Source organism: Gossypium arboreum, chromosome 1 (genome assembly GCF_025698485.1).
Source record: "Gossypium arboreum isolate Shixiya-1 chromosome 1, ASM2569848v2, whole genome shotgun sequence".
Taxonomy (NCBI): Eukaryota; Viridiplantae; Streptophyta; class Magnoliopsida; order Malvales; family Malvaceae; genus Gossypium; species Gossypium arboreum.
In genome coordinates this window covers 33950587-33964977 of record NC_069070.1, presented here as the reverse complement: position 1 = coordinate 33964977, position 14391 = coordinate 33950587, and the positions used below count along the sequence as shown (strand labels likewise).

The following is a 14391-nucleotide window of genomic DNA, read 5'->3' as shown; positions in this document are numbered from 1 at the left end:
CACCTGAGTATTATAGTGCAGTAAGAGGTTAGAAAGTAAAAGGGTAACCGACTTTAAAGATTATTGTAATTGATTTGCTTTTTATTGTTAAAATACAAACTATAGTCTTCATTTATTCTTATGCAGTATTTAATATTACATGTGTTTTGCGAAGATGGATATTATAATTTATTTAATTTACTGAGATTCAAATATAAATTATTATCGTCATGTATTCATATGTTGTAATAAATATTACTCTTGTTTGTGAAGATTGATCGTATAATCGATTTGAGTTTTAGCCTTCAAATACAAACCATCGTCTTCATTTATTATTATGCACTTCTCAATATTACACGTGTTTTGTCAACATCAATCATATAGTTTATTTAATTTATAGGATTCAAATAGAAATTATTGTCGTCATTCATTCATATGTAATTCTTTAAATTACACATGTTCATGCAAATAAATTTCAAAATTTGTATAATTTATAGGGTTCATATACAAATTAATTATTATTGTGGTTTGCGAATTATGTCTAAAAATCATAAAATTTTAATATATAATTTGGTACCTAAGCTCAAAACTTCTTCTTTATTTTTTTTAATTTGGAACCTGTGTTATTTTTTGATTCAATGTGGTACCTATATTTGGCCAAAGTTATACATTTTGGTATCTGAAGGTAACAGTGTTAACTTTTAGTGTTTAATTCGGGTTTTAGAGTTGATTTAATGAAAATTAATAATTTAGTTAATAATGTTATCAATTGACTTTCATCAAATAAATCGTAAAACCTAAATTAAACAACATCCATTAGACTGTATTTGACAAATTAAACGTAAAATTAAACAAATAAAAAAAACTCAAACCTTATAATATTAGCAATTAAGTTTCATCAAATCAACCCTAAGATTTGAATAAACACTAAAAAGTTAACATCGTAACTTTTCAATACCAAAAAAATACAACTTTTGTCAAATATAGGTACCAAATTGGACAAAAAATAACATAGATACCACATTAAAAAAAAGTGTCAAACTTGGATACTAAATGGTATATTAAACTTCAATATATAGCTACAAATGAAAGGTTATAAAGAAACAAATATTCATTGTTCCATTTGTGTGTACAAAACATACCTCATTAACAATTCAGAAGCTCCACACCAACCTTTGTTTGCAAGACATAAGCTAATCCTCATGGAATGAACCTTCATCTTGCAAACATAGCAATTATGAAACCAAATGTATCTTTCTTCATCCAACTCCAAAAACACATGTCTTTATGTCTAACTCTTTCGAACCACCGGTAACCAAATTATCGCAGTAGCGGCTTCCATTTTTGGCACCTTGAATCAGGACATTTCTATACATTCTACGAGTCATCTAGTTCATGCGTGCTTTAGTCCTTGCTTGACCCCAAACATATCCTTGATTCTTAGTCTTCTTTCTCCAAACCTTGCAAAATTCACCCCTAGTCTTCTATTTTGTAATTATCGACCCATTCATCTTCGTAATAGCAATTCTAAAACCAAAAAAGAAGCCTTCAATAGAAAGAACCTAAAACCCAAACATGGATCAAAAGCTACAGAACACGTTACAACATAACTTTATGAAGGATTATATTATTGAAGGCTTCCTTTTCAGTTTCTACTGAACATTTTTTAGTCTATTAGAAAAGTGTGGATTATATTATTTCAAACTTCTAATTTTTCATTTTAAGGATTATTTTTGAATTTTTGTTGGATAATACGATATCATATAGGAGTTTGAGATTCTAAAATTATGGGTTTCCTTTATTTCTTAATAACCATGATACCATTACGATAGATGAATTAGTATTGCTTAATATCTTCTAGAAGTTTGAGATGTTTTTTTTTAGTCTATTGTAATCTTGTTGTCCTTAAAAGAGGTAGGTGGCTCCAATGTATTTCCGGTTTACATTATTTTACCTCAATTGAAAAAAAAGAGTCTATTTTCTTCTTACATTCATACCATGTTTTTGAAATGTGGCTTAAAAAACATCGAAAATATTGTCTCAATGAACGACCTTTTTTTCATAAATATCAGTCTCTTACAAAAGACTTTAGGACCCAGAAACAATGCAAAACAAAGACAAAATGATGAAAACCAATCAAATCTGACATACAAAAATCTTTAGACTTAGGAAGAAAGGAAAAATAAGACAAAATGATAAAAAACACCCAACCAAATAGAAGGATTGAAACGAAACAACTTGTGTTGCCTTATTCCAATGCTAGAACTACTATAGCAGAACATCAATGTGCTCTTCGAGATCATCTTCCAAATCACCCATCATACTCCACAAGTTGTTATCTGTTAACGGTTTAACCTATTTCAGTCATTGGCAGACATGCATCACTAGTCAACATCAATCAATTACAGTATCAAATGACAGAAAATATATATATGAAAAAACAAAAGGTGGCGGTTGGATCTTTCTGGAATAAAGAGTAAAGTAATATAAAGAGAGTTAGGGTTAAAGGACTGACTTACCCATTCTCCTCATCAGGTTTTCGATCTCTTGACCAATTTGAGAGATTTCACGTTGAAGCTCCTGAGATAAACGAAAAGAATTTTCAATTAAAATGTTTTTTTTTTTTTTGCTTTTGCCAACAAAATATTTGGATACAAATATATTACCTGCACCCTACTGTTGAAAGGTGTAACAAGTAGGCAGAAATAAGAACCCAAAAGGAAAAGGAAACAAATATATAGTTAGAACTTGGAAATAAATTATGATTTATAATCGGGATTAATATTTAATTATTTAGTGAATCAAATGATAATATGTTATAAAAAATTTATGTTTTTTAATGATGTATCATCATTTGGTACACTGTCGAAAAAATTCTACATCATTGATTATCAAATATTAATATTTATATAAAGGATAAATAATAGATTTGGTTGGGTTGCAAGATAAACCGCATCATCGTATTGGTTAGTTCCCGATTTAGAAAGATTCGAAGTTGTAGCAGCCTAATCTCATGTTTCACCTAAATGGCACCATGCAAAACCATAGTTAAAATAATATCTATTTTAAAAAAAAATTATAGGAAAGAGATGATTATTGAATTGATAGACTTATTATTAAACTAATAATCCACTACCTGTTCTTGTTCGTTGTCTTCAGAATCTTCATCTCCAAAATAGTCATCACTTTCATATTCACTATCACTATCACTATCATCACTGGTGTTGTCATTATCAAACCACCATAGCAAAAGAAAAAAAAAATTAAAGCAAAATTAAAAAGGGATTATTTAAAAATAAAAGCATATATATGTATGTATTCAGTACTACCTGTATAAGTATGGATCTCGAAAATGATCAGGGACCAGAATAATTTCATCAGGCCTACAATAATCAGGTTACACAATGTTATATTATTGTTTTTGAAAGTATAAATACAATTTTATATGAAGAAAAAAGGATAAGTATATGTATATGATATACCTATTGATTGGGAGTCGGGGTTGTGGAAGGAGCACATTAAGGTTAGGCCTCAGCGTGTGGTTTACGTTTGAGCGTTGTTGCTGTTCTTGAGGAGAATTCTCCTCCCTACTATTGGCTGGTAACACAACCATGGATGAAAACCTAGAGAAGACGGAGAGGCTTAGGCTTGTGTGAGTAGTGGAGTGAAGCCTAGTGGGAGCAAATCCCTTGCTTTTATAGAAGAAATGGAATGTGGGGCCTTGTTAGGTGTTTGCTATGTATGGCAAGTTTCACATTTTACCTACCCTTTTTCAAATTTTACTTGGGTCCACTCAATTTTTTATTCTTTTTAAGTATTTGGATAACTGATAAGATTATAGTATTAACCTATGTCTATTGTCTCTTTTAATAATACCGTCTCCATTGTTTAAAATTTGAGTTATCTTTTTAAGAATACAATGTGTTTTATTATTGCATCTAATATTTACTGGTTATATAAGTACTAGTTGCATTAATTATATATAGTGCGAGTGGCTTAAGTGATACATATCACCTTAGATTTTCCAATAAGAAATTGATCTTCATTGAATCGTTACTTATACGGTTCTTAATATTGCATGTGTTTAAAAGAACAATATTATAATTTATTTAATTTATGGGATTCAAATATAAATTATTCTGTTCATTCATTCATACACGTTCTTTACGTTACACGTACTTGTGAAGATTGATCGGATGATTGATTTGATTTTTGTGTTAAAATACAAACCATAGTCTTCAATTATTCTTATGTAGTTCTTAATATTATACATGTTTGGTGAAGATGGATATTATAATTTATTTAATTTATGAGATTCAAATATAAATTATTATCGTCATGTATTCATATGTAGTTATCAATATTACTCGTGTTTGTGAAGATCGATCATATAATTGATTTAGTTTTTAGAGTTCAAATACAAACCAGTGTCTTCATTTATTATTATGTAGTTCTCAATATTATACGTGTTCATCTATCATATAGTTTATTTAATTTATAGGATTCAAATAGAAATTATTGTCATCGTTCATTTGTATGTAGTTATTTAAATTACACGTGTTCATGCAAACAAATTTCAAATTTTATATAATTTATAGGATTCAAATATAAATTAATTATTATTGTGGTTTGCTGAATTACGTGTAAAATTCATAAAAAGTTTAATATATAAATAGGTAGCTAAGTTTGATACTTTTTTTAAATGTGGGTCCTGTGTTATTTTTTGATCGAATGTGATACCTATACTTGACCAAATTTATACATTTTGGCACCTAAAGATAACAATGTTAACTTTTAGTGTTTAATTTGAATTTTAGAGTTGATTTGATGAAATTTAATAATTTAGTTAATAATATTATCAATTGACTTTCATCAAATAAATCATAAAACCTAAATTAAACAACATCCATCGATGTATTTGACAAATTAAACGCAAAATTAAACAAATACAAAAAAATCAAACCTAATAATATTAGTAATTAACGTTCATCAAATCAACCCTAAAATTTGAATAAACACTAAAAAGTTAATATCGTTACTTTTCAATACAAAAAATATATAACTTTTGTCCAATATAGATACTAAATTGGTCAAAAAATTAACATAGGTACCACATTAAAAGAAGTGTCAAACTTAGATACTAAATGATATATTAAACCTTCATAAAATAATAATTTTTAATTAAATATAACAAGTTAATGCAAAAAATAAATAAAAAATATTAATTAAATATTCCCTAATGAATGTCATTTTCAATGTGACCCTATAAATCAAAACTGAAAATATATTCATAAAATTGACTAATGCTTTATTTTTTTGAAAAATAAATTTCTTTTATAAATTTATTAGACTAATTAAAATTACATAATACTAAAAAAACTTGTTTTAATTGTTGTGTATCGAAGTTAAAATTGATTTTTTTTCGTTTTTCTAATTATTTGTAACGTTATTTGGTAACTTTTTTAATAGTTATTTTTAACATTTTCTTTTAATTTATAACGTTTAATTGGCTATGTATAGAAATATTATTAGCTGAGTTGTCAAAAATCACATATATGGTTATGAATCCAAAATCAAATATTTGATTATGAATATGTCAAAAAAAAGACATATATGGTTAAAAAATCAGGGTCATTAATTTTAGACACCTCAATTAATTTGGTTCAAATTTTTATTGTTTTTAAAATTTTAATTTTAATTTTAATTAATAGGTCAAAATATAATTGGTATATTACTATATACTATATATTATTTTGTATTCTTGCTTGATGCTCAATGAGTTGCGTATATTATTTTTGTAACTTTTTTATAATATTAGTTTTTCTTTACAACTTTTAATGATTTTTAAATAAATTAAAAAATAAATGTAATTAAAAAGACTTTAATAATTTAGAATAAGGTATATTAATGCTATCTAAATTTTAAAAATATTTAATAATAAAATAACATAAAAATAACATAGATACCACATTAAAAAGAGTCAAACTTGGATACTAAATAATATATTAAACCTTTATAAAATAATAATTTTAATTGAATAAAATAACAAGTTAATGCAAAGAAAAATTTAAAAAATATTAATTAAATATTCCTTAATGAATGTCATGTATATTCATAAAATTGGCTAATGCTTTATTTTTTGGCAAAAAAATTCTTTTATAATTGTATTACACTAATTAAAATTACATAATACTTAAAAAACTTTTTTATTGTTATGTATCGAAGTTAAAATCGATTTTATTTTTCGTTTTGTCAATCATTCTCTCATGTTTTTTAATAGTTATTTGGTATTTTTTTATTTCTAATGTTTAATCAGTTATGTTGTCCAAAATCACATATATGGTTATGACTATGTCCAAAAGAAAAAAAACATATATAGTTAAGAAAATCTAGGTCATTAATTTTAGATACCTCAATTAATATTGGTTCAAATTTTAAATATCCACTCAGTGAATCAGATAATTGATAAACCATAATATATACATATTTTTACCCCATGCTTGGCATATTTATGGATGATTTTTCCTTGGTTTCATTGAATTCGATGCTCCTAATCCTTTAAATTCATGTTTTATACTTAGGCGAGTATAGGAAGGCGAAAAAAGCAAGAAACGGGCCAAAAGCAGACAGAATGGGCCTGATTTAGTGTTTCACACGGCCTAGGCACTTCAACACGGGTAAACCACATGCCCGTGTGAGGCACACGGGCAAGCCACATGCCCGTGTGTCATGGCTGTGTTGACATTAAACCAAGTCAGAATCACACACGGCCTGAGGACCTTCACATGAGCGTGGCATACGGCCGTGTCCCTGTCGAGCCCAATTCTAATTCTACTTAGAAAAGGTTAATTTTGAGGGTTTTGAAGCATTCCAAAGTCTATATAAACACCCTAAAAGAGGATTAAAAGTGGGGAAATGCAGAGTGGAAGGCAGAAAATATTCAAGGATAGCCATCGGAATCAACTTGGAAGTAGGATCTACTTCAAGACTGAAGATCTCCATTCAATTTCCCTTGAAGTTCTTTGGGTTTCTTTATGTTTTGTTGTTTTCCCAATTTTGAGATGTTTTCCATTATTATGAACTAAACTCCCTAAATACTTAAGGGAGATGAAACCTAAGACGTATCTTATTACTATTTGAATTATATGATAAATACTTGTTTTTATTCTTAATTGTGAGTTTTAACCCTTGCTTTAATATTCCAGGATATTAATTCAAGTTTTTGATGTGCTTATTCAGTGGAGCAAAAGTCCCTGTTTAAGAGTAGATCATTCATAAATAAATGGAGTTGTATGCAATTCTAGAGATAGGACGACATAAATCTTTAGGATTAGAGTCAAATCTAATAAGGGAATCCATAGACTGAGTTAATGCGACAATAGAGGTTTTAATTAGAAAGAGATTTCGATTAATCAACCTAGAGTTAGTTGTTTTTAGTCTCAAAAGAGATAATAACATAAACTAGGGATTTTTACGAATTAAATCAAGTGAATAAACCGTCTAATTCAGAAGTAATAAGTGAAGTCTAGATGGATTCTTCCTTGAGTATTGTCTTTTCCATCGGTCTTCTAAAAAGTATTTTCCAACTTTAATATCTGTCGTAATCTTAGTTAATTAGATAATTAGTTTTAGTTTAAAACCATCCTTTAATTCTTAGGTAAAATAATAAAAAGATAGTAATTACTAGTACTTTAAGTCCTCGTCGATACGATATTCCCAGTCTCACCATAACTATACTACTGTTCGATAGATGCGCTTGCCTTAGTCGAATTTTTAGTTAGTTTCACGACCATCAAGTTTTTGGCGCCATTTCCGGGGACTAAGATATTAGGAACGCTTAATTTTATTACTTTAGCCATCTTTTGTTTTTATTGCAATTTAATTTTGTTTTTGTTTTAATTACTAAATTTTCTTTTATTTACTTCTGGCAGGTTTTTATAGTTTATGACTAGAAGAAACCCGTAAGGATCTTTGCTTTTTGATAGTGAGATCGAGAGCACAGCTCACAGAAATCGAAGATAACTAAGGTGAAGCCTACAATACATAGAGGAAGAGCAAGAGGGCGATATTCACACTAATACCGAGGAGATAGCTGAAAATCAGAATAATCTATTACCTCCTATGGTTGCTGCAAATCCAGTAAATCAGGATCTTACTCTTTGTACTATGTATGATTATGCTAAATCTACTTTAATAGGAACTGAATCGAGTATAGTTAGACCTGCTGTTGCTGCAAATAATTTTGAACTGAAACCTAACACTATTCAAATGATACAATAGTTTGTTCAGTTTGATAGTTTGCAGGACGAGGATCCAAACACTCATTTAGCAAATTTCCTGAAATTCTGCGACACTTTTAAGATTAATGGCGTTCCTGAGGATGCCATTCATCTTCGATTATTTCCCTTTTCATTAATAAATAAGGCTAAACAGTGGTTAAACTCGTTACCATGAGGGTCAATCACTACTTGGGAACAAATGACCGAAAAATTTTTGCTTAAATATTTTTCGCTGGCTAAAACAGCTAAATTGAGGAATGATATCTCTTATTTTGTGCAGATGGATCTAGAAACTCTTTATGATGCATGGGAGAGATACAAGGACTTATTAAGAAGGCATGGGTTACCTCTACGGCTATAGGTTCAGACCTTTTACAACGGTGTGAACCCCTCAACAAGGCAACTTATTGACGCAGCTGCCGGTGGAACTTTAAACAAAAAGACACCTGAAGAGGCTTACGGATTTATTGAAGAGATGTCACTGAATAAATATCAGTGGCAAGTCATAAGAACGAAGTCGACAAAAGTAGCTGGTGTTTTCAGCCTCGACCCGGTCACTATGTTATCTAACCAGGTAGAACTTTTTAATAAAAAGATTGATGGTTTGTATTATTCTACTCAGGTACATCCAGTGATGAGGTGTGATTTAAATGGAGGAGGAGTGCACAACACAGATTATCCATCCTTCAACCCTAGCACCGATGAGGAACAAGTCCACTATATGGGTAATAATTCTAGACCTCAAAATAACCCGCATAGTAACACTTATAATGCCAATTGGAGGAACCATCCCAATTTCTCATGGGATGGTCAAGGAAATCAAAGGCCACAACATCCTCCAGGTTTTCAACAAAAACTTTACCAACAAAAGAAGAAACTGAACCTTGAAGAGATGCTCACAAAATTCATCTCGGTGTTAGAAACTCGTTTTTAGAATACCGAAACATCACTTAAGAATCAGCAAGTGTCGATTCAAGGGCTCGAATCTCAAATAAGACAGCTTGCTAAGTTGATTTCTGAACGACCACAAGGTAGCATGCCCAGTAACACAGAAACTAACCCAAGGGAGCAACTCCATGCCATCACTGTGCGCAACGAAGAAGGGTTAGTTGAATCTAAATTTGAAACGAGGCATGAAGTTGTGGTAAGTAATGGTAAGGATGAGATGAATCATAGTACACATAAATCGGTAAACAAAGAATATAAACCTCGTGTACCATATCCAAATGCAAAAAGGAAAGACAACACAGACGATCAATTCGGTAAATTCCTTAAACTACTTAAAAAATTACATATTAACTTACCGTTCATTGAAGCTCTTTCGAAAATGCCAAACGTAGTTAAATTTTTAAAAGAACTTCTGAAAAATAAATGGAAGTTAGATGAGTCATCACATGTGGAGTTAAATGCAGTCTGCTTAGCTATTTTACAAAATAAGCTACCCAACAAACTGAAAGATCCAGAAGTTTTACTATTCCTTGTTTAATTGGTAGTTTAAATATTAAGAATGTGTTGGCTGATCTATGGGCGAGCATTAATGTCATGCCTTATAAAATGTTTAAACAATTTAGTCTTGGAAAACCCAAACAAACTAGGATGAGCATCCAATTGGCAGATAAAACAATTAGATTTCCTAGGGGTATCATTGAAGATGTGCTAGTCAAAATTGATAAATTTATATTCCCAATTGATTTTGTTGTTCTAGATATGGAAGAGGATAGTGACGTGTCTTTGATTTTAGGACGTCCCTTTTTAGCAACTGCTAAGACTATTATTGATGTTGGCACAGGAGAACTAATACTTCGTGTAGGAGATGGCACGATTACTCTTTAAGCTTGTGATTTGACTAAATTATCTAGTAAGCAAGATGGCTATACAAGTTTTGTTGATATGAATAACATTATGACTCAAACTTCTTTTCAAGAAACCTCTAGGAAGAACGTGATGGAGCCACATTCTAATCCATGTGACAAAAACAGAGTGACTCACAAAGAACGAAGGCTTCAGATCGATGAATTAGACAAATGGTGAACACATGTCAAGGAGAAACCAAAAGTACACGATGAATCAAAGCGACACCATGATGAGCGTAGGGATGAAACAAAGCAATTTAAGGTCGGGGATAAAGTATTGTTAGATGAAAAAGACCCCCGAATTACTACGTCAAAGCTTAATACAGATAGAGCGATTCCATTCACGGTACTGAATGTTTTCCCATACGGTACAGTTGAGGTAAATCATTCTCAATTCGAAACGTTTAAGGTAAATATTACTCGACTTAGACTTTATGTGGATAATAGAATTGATAGTGAGAAAGAGGAGTCTCAACTCCGTTATCCGCCGTAACCATGCGAATGAAGAGGTAAGTCGAGCTTAGACTCTAAATAAGAGCTTCTTGGGAGGCAACCTGAACACTAACACCACTAACTAGTTTATTTTAACTATTTTTTGTATTTTAATATAGGTACAGTGGCCCACACGGCTTAGACACACGGACGTGTCCCTTGCCGTGTGGGAACAGGGCTAAAAATCCCCAAGTATCGAGTCACACGGCCATAAATTTAATCCACACGGCCGTGAAACATAGCCGTATGAAGCACACGGCCGGACACACGGATGTGTCCTAGACCGTGTGAAAACTGGAGCTAAATTTTTTAAATTTTAAACAACTCAGAGAGTTACACGGGTAAGGCACATGGCCGTGTGTTCATACACACAGGCATGGAAGAAGCAAACAACATAGGACACGACCGTGCAATACAGCCGTGTGAATCACACGGCCTAGACACATGAGCGTGTCCTAGGCCGTGTGACAAATGGGCATTCAATATTCATGATTAACACGGGCTAAACTTGAGCCACATGGGCGTGTGAGACGGCCGTATGGCCCAACACGAGGCCTTAACACGACCATGTCCAATTTAAAAGCCCTAAACCCTAAATCCCTTCCCCATTTTTTTTGTCTTCTTTCCCCATCTTCCTCACAACCCTTAGCCGTCGTCCCTATTCCCCTCCATTATTCCAGCCACCACCCTCCCCTTCCGTTAGACTCACCCTCGCTACCCCCTCTCCTCTTTTTTCCCTTTTCTTTTCTCCCTTTATCCTCAATTTCTTTTTCTTCATCTACCCCAACCATTCCAAGCCCTTAACCTTTTCCATTTTCCTCCGCCGACGAGCCACCAACACCCGGTCACCGCCGTGACATTCCGACCACTATTATTTTCACCGTCGGTCCCCTCTTATTCCTTGTATTTTGTTTTGTTATTATTATTATTATTATTAAAAATATTATTATTTTATGCATTCTATCTTTATCTTTTATTTAGGTCTTTTCCTCTATTTTTGTTTTGTTTTATTATGCCTTTGAGTTTATGTCTATTTGCTGCAGATCAGTTTAGGTTAACTTTATTTGATTTAATTGCTGCTGCTTTTCTCTTAGAAGCTCCATATTTAGTTTATCATGTTTGTCATATTTGTCTCCTGCCAATTCATATAATCTAGTATTTGTTCTTCTGTTGACTTCATCCCTCATTATCATTCCTTTAAATATAGTTGTGGATTTAATTAGCGGCTACTTATTGGTTTTAACATAGTTACATCCACAGTTTGTTTACATCATTATTAATTCGTTACTTCCTATTTTATTATTTAATTATTTTTGATTTGGACTCTTTTACTCTTGCAGGTTTATAATGACGAACACACGAGGCAAGAAGACTGCTGTCCCCGCTTCCAAAAAATGTAAGGGTCTTGGCGCAACTTCTTCGAGAGCCTCGATCGAAGCTCGTCATCCTCTGCTTCGATTCTCGTCAAGCCCATTGGATGAATTATTTCAACTTCTTCAAGTACGACCATTAGGAGTGGGCCATTGTATTGACTGGACCGCATTGGAGTAGGTCGGACTAGCTGATGAGGCTCGTGCTTTCATTACCACTGCCCCATGAGATTGATTCTTTGCGATTATCGAGCCCAACTATTCAGATCTTACCTTGGAGTTTTACACTACTTTCCATCTACAGCATGTGATGAATACCCATGACGAGCCCGGTACTATCACTTTCCGACTTGGTGGCTTAGTACTACATATTAGCGTCCCTGAGTTTGGAGCAGCTTTGGGCATATACATTGATGAGTTTATAGGTGCTGATAACTTTCTTCGCCTCCACCGTCACATCCATCACTCACCTTCGTGCTGTTGGACCGATCTCACAGCTAGTCAGATCCGTTATGACCCGAGTCTCTCGAAGGTGACATCTCTTTCTCCAGCTCTACGATACATCCACGCCTTATTAGCTCATACATTGACTGGTAGGAGAGAGAGCATAGGAGTTGTAAGCACTACCAATGCTTACTTCTTATGGATCATGGCGACTGGTCATATATTTGATTTAGCATACTTTATTGCCCTTGCTTTTCGCCACCTGACGAACCGCTATAGGAAGGGTCCCATCTGCCTTGGTTCCTACGTAACTCGTATCGCTGGGGATTTTGGCCTCTTCGACCCTCCAGAGATGTCATCGACACTCACACTAGTAGGCCAGATGTCTCATCAGGGAATTTCTAGTATGATCCACATGAGGATGATAGAGCAACGCTGGGGATTCGACCCCCTTAATACAGACTTGTTCACTCTGATGACCAGGATGAGCCAGAGGACATTACTGATGATGTCCCTTCCCCTCACGAGGACCTACACCACCGCCACCACCGAGTCATCGACCTCCTACTGCCACTTTGACAGATATATCCGAGTGACTCACTCGCTTCGAGTAGCAGTGCTTTGAGCGGTTCGGCGGCATCGATGCTGCTCTTCGAAAAATTTACCACCACCTCTACATCTCTCCTTCGGTGCCGTCGACCCATGAGGCATCCGATGATGAGGACCTTTGAGTCTTTTTATTTCATTATTATTACTATTTTTATTTTTATTTTTATTTTTATTTTTCTATTTATTTTTGAAGACTTATGTTTTTTATATATATATATAATGAACTATGTTTATCTTTATAGTTATTATTGAGTACTCCATTATTCCCCTTCCATAGTTGTGTTTATTTTCTTATTAGTAACTCGGAATCATGTTTTTCATTAGCTTTATCTACAATTCTAGCTTTCGCTATTCTAAGGATTTCACCCAAATATTTAGGGCAGTTTCGCTTCTCTCCCTCCCTTATGATATTATACTTATATTGTTATTATCTGTCTTTGTACATTGAGGATAATGTACATCTTAAGTGTGGGGAGATTATTTATATGATAATCAAAAAATCCCTGAATTTTTATCTCGTTCTCAAATAATTTTCTCATATTGTTATTAGAGTGAATTCTGATTGATTTATAATTTTTATTGATTTGTCTTGAATTAAATCATAGGTAATTGTGCATTAATTGTTTAAACTCTAAGACATTAGAGGATCAAGCATGATACGTTGACTTTTGAGAATTAAAATTGCTAGGTTGTTTTGCTGAATTGAGGTATTATCTTGAAGTTTAGAATTTACAAGATTAACATCAGATACCCATAATTTTCGTGAGATTTTAAGCCTTTTAGAGCATATATCTTTCTTGCTTACTGATTTTATTGGTTATGAGTGTGTCAACATTGAATTGTTATTTTAGAACTTGCTTCGATTATACATGTCAAGACCACACCTTTGTTTTGATATACCGAGATGATAAAGGCACCTAGGTTTTAATCCACTTATCCCACAAAAAGCCTACCTTCATAATTAACCCTTAGTGAACCCCTTTGATCTTAACAAACCATTTCTTAATTTACCTTGAATTTTAACCCTTATATAATATTTTTTTGATTTGTTGAGAATTTTTCCTATTTTATTGATTCCCTTTTTGTCGAGATTTGATTTGGTTAATTGCCTAACTATCTTCTTCCATTTTATTTGTATAATTCTCTCTCGTTACTTGTTCTTATTCTTAAAAAAAATTATATGTTGATTATCATTAGTTCTTTGTTTGAACTTAAGTATTTAATTCCATATTCTGATAAGAAGCTCATGTTTATCTTTAATAAATTCGATTGATGTAATTATTTAGTGTTAGTTTATCTTTCCAGTTGAGTAATTTATCAATTCGATCTCAATTCTAACCTTTTTTTTCAGCCTTTACTTGTGGA

The 14391-nt window shown here is 32.3% G+C and overlaps 1 protein-coding gene, 1 long non-coding RNA gene and 1 pseudogene across 2 annotated transcripts; all 3 read right to left on the bottom strand.

Moving 5' to 3' along the window:
* Positions 1–2014: 2014 nt before the first annotated feature.
* LOC128296637 (uncharacterized) lies at positions 2015–2802 on the bottom strand. Its single transcript, XR_008287227.1, has 3 exons — positions 2646–2802; positions 2499–2559; positions 2015–2334 (listed from the first exon to the last, which is right to left on the bottom strand). It is a non-coding gene; the product is annotated as an uncharacterized LOC128296637 (long non-coding RNA).
* Positions 2803–2884: 82 nt separating this feature from the next.
* Positions 2885–3641, bottom strand: LOC128279504 (uncharacterized). Its single transcript, XM_053018461.1, has 4 exons — positions 3462–3641; positions 3309–3362; positions 3116–3197; positions 2885–3001 (listed from the first exon to the last, which is right to left on the bottom strand). Exons 1-4 carry the CDS (start codon positions 3590–3592, stop codon positions 2885–2887), a joined length of 384 nt encoding a protein of 127 aa, XP_052874421.1. The 5' UTR covers positions 3593–3641.
* A 4864-nt stretch (positions 3642–8505) lies between these two features.
* Positions 8506–8603, bottom strand: LOC128281597 (small nucleolar RNA R71; annotated as a pseudogene).
* Positions 8604–14391: the final 5788 nt, after the last annotated feature.